Source organism: Limulus polyphemus, unplaced genomic scaffold (assembly GCF_000517525.1).
Source record: "Limulus polyphemus unplaced genomic scaffold, Limulus_polyphemus-2.1.2 Scaffold509, whole genome shotgun sequence".
NCBI lineage: Eukaryota > Metazoa > Arthropoda > Merostomata > Xiphosura > Limulidae > Limulus > Limulus polyphemus.
In genome coordinates this window covers 390,048-398,693 of record NW_013666119.1, presented here as the reverse complement: position 1 = coordinate 398,693, position 8,646 = coordinate 390,048, and the positions used below count along the sequence as shown (strand labels likewise).

The 8,646-nt window shown below is 34.2% G+C and overlaps 1 protein-coding gene across 5 annotated transcripts in view; it reads left to right on the top strand.

Annotated features, from left to right (window-relative positions):
- The window catches only part of LOC106458754 (angiotensin-converting enzyme-like), a 39,652-nt gene that overhangs the window by 5,804 nt on the left and 25,202 nt on the right, over positions 1 to 8,646 (top strand). For 2 of the 5 annotated variants that reach the window (XM_013918296.2, XM_013918295.2), the window contains exon 2: positions 4,350 to 4,606. In XM_013918296.2, coding sequence (XP_013773750.1) covers positions 4,361 to 4,606 — 246 coding nt within the window. In that variant the 5' untranslated portion in view covers positions 4,350 to 4,360. Of the gene's footprint in view, positions 1 to 1,388; positions 1,407 to 3,129; positions 3,220 to 4,002; positions 4,055 to 4,349; positions 4,607 to 8,646 lie in introns of those variants that run through there. The other 3 variants (XM_013918298.2, XM_013918297.2, XM_022385066.1) reach the window with 3 other exon arrangements.

Here is an 8,646-nt window from a genome sequence, read left to right as displayed (position 1 = left end):
GGGGGGGTCGGGTGGTCAAGGGACTCCACTTGCCCCTTCCTGCGAGCGCCCATGTATATATATATATATATGTAAATTTCTGAAAGCTCATTGTTTTAAACTGACACCTTAGTTTATAATATGAAAACTTTACTAAATTAAATAGATTTACATATTTCAACCTCCATTATATGATCATTATTATGAAACATTGATAGAACAAAAATGCCGAAACAATACAACAGAAGCATACCAAGATTGAGAGTACTGATGAGGGATAACAATTACTTTCAATAATAAATTTGTTGACAGTACTTGTATAATTTATCAAGCATTCGAATTGGAAATAACCCTTCCTGGTATAATATTGTTACGCCTCCAGTCGTTAGTTAATTTTCCGTAAATTCGTTCCGATGAAACTTTAGCGACACAAGTCCTTTCTTAAATAAAACTGGTTTATTCTTTCCGAATACAACTTTACGATACACTTAATTTCAACAGGTCGCTCTATAACAAACGCTATAATTCACGTGGCCAACAATATTTTTTCTGCATACATTCAATTACGCATTACCTCGTTGTCCTGTCACGTTGTGAGCATCTTATATATACCAGACTAACATGTATCTAGTAATCTCCCGACAATTCACGAAGGTTCGAGAAGAAGTGGCGTGATACTAGTCACGTGACCTCGCTGACGCAACAATATATTTGAATATAAGTTCCGAAACTAAATGGGAAGGCGAAATTAAATTTACTGACTTAAGTTACCGATATATGTATTTGGAATTCTGTCCTAAATCTAAAGGGATGGGGGGGGGGGGACTAAAGTAACTGTCTAATTAACACTCAGCCACCAAAAACATATAGACTAGTGGCTATTTTTGAGATCTCAAAAAACTTTTGAGTGACATGATATCACTACATAGAAAAGCATTAAAAAAACAAAGGAATATAATAAAATGTCTTCGTATGCTGCAGTCAACTGTATAAAACAAAGCCAGTATGCAGGAATAGTGTATTTTCTACCCATGAGAGACATGGCTGTAATGCTGCACGTTGTGCAAGAATGTCGCCAGCCAGTGTCCTCCAATAGTAGGCCAGATTTTAACTTGATGGTACTGCCTCCATATGTTTAAACAGTACTCGCCCGTCATGTGATTAGAGCTATTCGCTGTGGATAAATTGGAAATTTTCCATTAAGTAAGGAATGTTAGATTTAAACTTTGTTGTAGAGAATCGTGAGTGAATTAGTTATCCTTTGTTTAAAGTTTTTTCTTTTTGGTAATTTCAGAATTTGTGGTTGTTTCAGTGATGTTTGATTATAGGTCTCGTTAACAGTGAGTTAGTTTAGTGATGTTTAAGTTTCGTTGCCATCTCAACAGCTTACCTTATAGAAGTACACCAGCTTTGTCTCAGCTAAATTCGTAAGTCTTCACCCACCATGAAATGTGTAAATTGATTTCACGCCATTAAATCTACCCTTTCATATAGTGTGTCTGGATAAAGTAATTGTTCGAGTCTTTCTGCACCTGAAACATATTTGGTGTTTTTCCTTCTTACTCTGCTCCTAAACTGCTTTAGAAACTTCCTTCTAATGTGACACTCAATCTTTGTCTTATAAGGTGGGTACTTATATCTCAGTTAGAAGGTTGTTTGATGTTGTTAAGGCCGGCCCTATGAAAAGAACAACGAAATGAATAGCATATTCATGATTTCATCTATTCACTTGAAAAGTTATTTCAATCTGTGCTGATGCGTCTCCCGTGGTTATTCATTCTTTGTTGTTTTCTCAGTTGGGCAATGCTGTTGAACTGGCCTGCTACATTTTCTATCTTGGTGAGGTATCTGAGGGTGTTCAGAAAGGTCTTGAGTGAAAAGTGACACAGTAATATTGATAATAAATCTATTATTTCTTCTATTCATATTGCATAGTTAATAAGTGTTTTATGTTGGAATTCTTTAACATATGCAGAGAAAGCTATGGTTGTTTTGATCCTTGCATTTTTTAGACAGGACTATGTAAAGATATACACAAAGGTCAGGGAAAAGGCATAGATATTGCAAAGACAATTAGACATTCCTTGTCAAGATGTAGACGAGTATGAGTGCCCACCATATAGGCATCTGAACTGCAGTGAACGGATAATGTGTGATTATCACCGTTACCCCCACAAACATTGCGCATATTGAAAAGTGTGTGCTCTGTATGGGTGAAAAGCCACAAGTAACTGGGAGATATTCCAGAACTTTAGAAACTATTTCTAAAGCTAATAAGCATTGTATTCCAGTATTCTAAATATTGTTAAGATAACTTAGTGTCATTTATATGTAAGGGTTATGTTTTGTCTAATTATAGTTATGTTTGTGTCATTTCATATAATCTTTTATATATAATCATATAGCACATATATATATATATATTTGTGGATACGTTTTTGTAAACCAGTAACTATATCAGTGATGTAAGCATTGGCTGATAAGAGAGATGGAGACAATGAGTTGGATGATAAATTTTGTTACAAGTAACAAAATTTTTTAAAGAGGGAGGAGTGAAGCAACTAGAAGATTTTCGAGGAAATTTTACAATTGCTTCAGGGTTTTATTAGTTGAAAATACATAAAACAGAATTTAAAAGATTTAACAGTTCTTTAAGTGTAAGTAAGTAATCAAGGATATATAAAAAGAGGCATCAAGAAGATGCCTGTGTTGTGAAATAAGCTTGTGAAAGGAGCTTGAGAACTAATAAACAAGGTCAGAAGCCTAGTTACGTAAGAAACATTGCCTAGAAACAAGATGAGTGCACTAGTACTTGTGACAGGTTGATGGATTACTGACCTCAACCCTTTAGAACTAAGAAAGCTATGAAAAAGTTTGGTTTAGTGAGTAATATCGGCACTTTGAGGCAATATCACTTATAGAACATGGGTGTAGCAGTACAAGTGAATAGGTGGCCGGCTAACACCACTTATCTATAACCAATTACTTGAGAGTTTTGGTTATGGTTTTGGATTAGCCCAGGAATTCCTCTAAAGTATCTAATAGGAGCACAGGACTACTTATGGGTGATGCTGTGTCCTATTTAGTGAGTCGAGATAACACCAAGAAAAGTTAGTTTAAAAATCTATGTCAGAGACTGAAAAATCAGTTCTCCCAGAAAGTTCCTCCAGAGCTGAAGAATTTCTGAACAATAAAGGTACCGAATGTGACTAAGACTCCCAACAACAATCCAACTCTACTGTAAGTATAATCTTTCTCTCTTAATCAGCTAGTGTTAAAAATATAGGAAATAATAAATGTATCTAAGTAAAAGGGTTTAATACAAGTATATAAGTAGTAATCCAATATAACTAATGTTCAGAGTTTGTAATGTATTGAGAAGTTGTTAAATAAATGTTATTCTAAGTGTTCACCATTGGCCTGAGACCCTGTTTCTTTAGCCTAACTGTAAATTACCTCGAGTTAGCGACTTTTGGCTCCACTGGTCAGACAAATCCTCCAACAAATAAATTTGGTGTAAGGAGTAGTTTTAATTGAAACTCCAACAGTTAAGCCCACCAGGGCGCTACTCATTACATTACTGACTGACTGACAGGTATAAAACAGGTGACCCCTCCAGGTGGTCTTCGGCTCCCTTTCTGGGGGAAATAAAAGTCCTGAGTTACAGCTTTTGAGTAGATTGTTTATTTTTATTTTTTATTTAACTTTATTAGACGATAGTTACCTGATGATGGCCACACGAGTGGTCGAAACGTTGTAATAACGTTAAACAAAAATAAACAATCCACTCAAAAGCTGTATCTCTGGACTTTCATTTGTTTCCATTTTGTTTTGGCAGCTTAGAACCACTTTGAATTCTATATACTTCTGCAGGTTATATACCAAAACACTTATTACAATGTGTAATTCTATCTTTAGTTTATTATTCAAGAGTCAACTTATGTAAAATATCATTCTAGGTGTACGTCACAATTTAGTTTTTCTACCCAAGAAGTGAAAACATATGTTGAGCATTCCACCCCCGGCGCTTTTATGAACATGTTCCATAATGAACTCGCCCAGGCTATAGAGCATAGTGAGCGTTCATTTTGTATATATTTCGAAACAGCAGCTGTTTGTCTTTACAAGGATTTCTATAGATAGACATTGACTAACTATAGTACACTATAGTTCGTAAATCATACATTTCAAAGAAATAGGAAAAGTGTTGTTTAACAAAAATCGGAAATTTAAGAAAAATGCTTTGGAAATATAGCTGAATATCAGTCTCACAAAAATAGCAGAATGAATCCAAGTGTTACTTGGTGCTGATATTTATTTAATTAATTTCATATTTTTGATATTTGCATTATTTTATGTTTTGTTTTTAGAGCTCTTAAGCATGGGGACAACTGGATTTTGGATAGTTCTGTTATGCACATTTACCATTACTTCAACAAGTCTGGGCGCTTCTTCAAACAATCGAGATATCTCGGCTAAATACGTTAGTGGTGATAACCCTGATGAAGCCGAAGGATTCGAATTCTTACAAACGTATGATAAGCGGGCTTCGCAAGAGTGTTACTTAAGTGTTTTATCGAACTGGGCCTACGCCACTAATCTCACTGAAGAAAACAAACAAAACTTGGTAAGTAGATCGAGAACTAAAAATTGAAAATTTCCATTTCCATATGATCTTTCTTCAACTTTGAATAATGGCTGTGATTTGAATACAAGTTATCGAATAACCATGTTATCCCATAAATATTCAGAAGGCATGTCAATAGTATATAATATAACCATCTTTATATTTCACAGTATAGCATTAAGAAATTGAAATAGGGGTGGTTAGTTTATTTCTGTATACATTATTAACATAGCAAATATAATATTTCGTTTTTGAACACTATTTTTAATTTCACTTGGTCGTTGGAACTACTGTTATTCTCGATATGTGATTTGTGATTAATTTCTAGAAAAAAGAAAATGCCCCATCCTTGTACTTGTAGACTCATTTCTGGTATCTGATCCGAAGACTGCGTGAAGTATTCATTGTGTCCTAGCAGAGAGAGAAATTTTGATTGTTATTAACATTCACTTTTTGTTTTTAAGATTAGGAACATTTCATCTGGTTAAGGGTTAACGGTCTTTCAACTATTTCTTAAACTAATCGATTTGCTTTAAGCAAGTGTAACGTTTCTAGGACTAGGTCATTTTTATTAACTTTACTTCAGCTTGCTATAATTATGAGGAAATGTTTTTCAAAAATATTTTCCAATTATTCCGCATTGTGTAATTGCATGTATACATACATACAATGTTGTTTTATAGAAGTTCGTCTTATCTAACCTATTGCAATAGTTGCTGATAGTGTAACTGTTTCATACTGAAACATCCTCCCAAAAAGAACGTCTGATAAAGAAAAAAAATACAGAAAACTAGACTAGTTCAAACTAAAAGCATTTGAGAATGATACTTATATTCAGTAATGTAACGAAAAGTCGAACAAGGAAGTGATCAAAGCAGGTTATCCTAGTTTAACAACTAAAAAGAAAATGCATAAGTAAGACACCTTATTTAGAGCATGAAAACTAAAGAATCTGTTGCACAAGACCGGAATTCATTTGTTACATCAAACACAAGCACTGTTTAATGCCCTACTTGTGTCTTGTAAATAACTTAGATTCTTTTGCTTAGTTGTTTTGTATGCTGTGCATGTTTCTTGACTTGGATATTTTCATCTTAACATAATTTAAGTCAAGTAATGGTTCTTTTCTTGTATTTGGTTAGAGTAATGAACAACCTTACATTTTCTTTAAGCTATCTGTAATAGTTAATCGCTTGAAGATGCAGTTCACTTGTATGATAACAGGTTGCTTATTTTTTCTTTTCACATGCAATGATCTACATAACTGTTGCACGTGTACCAGCACAAAATAGTCGCCCCTAACTTGGTATTTAGATTTATCATTCACATTAAACATTCAGCATACAAACCGATCAAAATGAAGTTAAAAATCTTTAAGATGAATCTATGTAGTAATTTTTCTTGGCTAAATCAATGTTTATTAAGCAATGCTTTTGTTCTCTTGTGGATATGTTTAAAGAAACTTGAATATGCTTATATGAATAAGCTGCCATCTCTTTATGAACTTCTTAAAAGGTTTTATACTGTCAGCTTATGAAGTATAAACCACGTTTTGGATGATGGCATAGTAGAGAAATAAAACAGTAAGGTTTCATACTGTCAGCTTATGAAGCATAAACCACGTTTTGGATGATGGCATAGTAGAGAAACAAAACAGTAAAGTTTTATACTGTCAGCTTATGAAGCATAAACCACGTTTTGGATGATGGCATAGTAGAGAAACAAAACAGTAAAGTTTTATACTGTCAGCTTATGAATCATAAACCACGTTTTGGATGATGGCATAGTAGAGACACAAAACAGTAAGGTTTTATACTGTCAGCTTATGAAGTATAAACCACGTTTTGGATGATGGCATAGTAGAGACACAAAAGAGTAAGGTGTTATACTGTCAGCTTATGAAGTATAAACCACGTTTTGGATGATGGCATAGTAGAGGAACAAAACAGTAACGTTTCATACTGTCAGCTTATGAAGTATAAACCACGTTTTGGATGATGGCATAGTAGAGGAACAAAACAGTAAGGTTTTATACTGTCAGCTTATGAAGTATAAACCACGTTTTGGATGATGGCATAGTAGAGAAACAAAACAGTAAGGTTTTATACTGTCAGCTTATGAAGTATAAACCGCGTTTTGGATGATAGCATAATGGAGAAACAAAACAGTTTTCAGTTTCTATTTAAAAACCTTCCTCTGTTTCATATTTTTGTATTGGAAAAAATCAGCAGAGATACAGGAAATATCAAACCTTTTGTTTCCTACATAATCATGACTAATACATACAGGTGTTTGATATAGTGTTTGTAAAGCCATGTCAGAAACATTTGATTGAACTAGTTATTTAAAACATTCCGAAATACCTGAAACCCTACAACTAGTCGAGTGAGCGCCAGCTGTTTTTTCGGTACGTCATTCATATGATCTTTCTACATACAAAAACAGATGTTTTAGTTCACGTGGCTTGCTTTTTCTTTTATGCACGTAAACCTATTTTTCTAAAGTTTCGTCCAGATTAATTTGAACAGATGTGGCTTTAGTTTATTTGACTGGATTTTATGCCGTAAATATGTGTGTGTGTTTGCATTTAGATTTTTTTCTCTCTAAGTTTACTTTAGGTGGAGGTTTTCAATATTTCTTCAAAAAGAAAAAAAAAATCTAAAACAAATAGTATCTATACTGCAGAAAAAAACGTACGAAACAGTTGATTCGAAGTTAAACATGTGATAACATATTATGTTACTGACCTTTAAATCATTACAAAATAACCAGGCATGATGAGAGAAACGGATGTGGGGATGCTGACAGTGTGCGAGCTTGGAAAGACAAAAAAAAAAAACTGCAACAGATAAAAACCCAAAGTTTTATTGCAACAGTTGTATGGACTGTTGGTATAAACACAAGGTAATTGAATTTAGTTAGCAAAACAGATGAAATACTAGACGTACTTCCATAGGGTCTCCGAAAGTGTTGTTTCAAGAGTAAATAAAAACAAAATTAAGAGTAACATATTTTTATTTCTTGCTTTTCAAGTTCATATGTCATGCTGGTTTGTAGCCTACATAATTCTTCTCTTGATTCATAGCATGCGCACGTTTTACTGACGTCACGACAGTACAAATTGCAACTTTAAGCGTCCCTTGTGTGACGTCAATTTAGTGTCGACTCACCTGACTGACATACAACACACTGCTATATAGTGATGGGAGTGGTTAGAACAGTTCACCCCTCCAGGCGGCTTTCGGCTCCCTTTTGGGAAATTAATGTCAAATTGATATTACACTGTAGACAACAGAAGCATAACAAAAGACTAAAAGTAAAACTTCTTTGTCCAAGAATAAAAATAGGATTCATTAACTTTAAAACACTCTCCTCCAATTCGAAAATTTATTCTCGAACAGTTCATAACAAATAATAATAGAAAAGTTACTTTTACAAACGGTCCATTCTATCACTTTTAGCAATATAGGGCGAATACCAATCGGGTTAAGCTTCTAATGGCATTCAAAGAATGGGTGTAACGCAAGTGTGCCCTTTCTCCCTCGTCTACGCCTGGCAACTGAGGGAAATACGGGTAATGTAGATCACCCATGAGATATTGAAATGAATCACTGTTTAACTGTGCCTACAGTAAAGCTATAACACTATGAAAACGCTTACAAGTCTGCCACATGTTTACTGGTTATATGAATTAAGCGAATTCATATGAACTTCCAGTAATACAAAGCTACCCACTTAGACCAAGAATTGAAATTCACTTTGTAATAAGTATGGTTAATTACATAGTGAACCAATATTTTTCCCCCATCCTGGTTCGGCTCCTGTTCCGAATGCCTTATTTCGTTCCATTCTGGTTTGAACGAAATAAAATCGGTTAATACCGGCTCGTTTTTTTTTTATACTCAAGTGGTACTGCATTCGTTTTCATATTTGATTGAATAACACTGCAAAAGAGCATGAGTACAATAAACTTCAAATAACTCCTCGTTCCGAGAGGAAACATATGGCAATATCCGATAAATACACTTACTTCCTGTCTA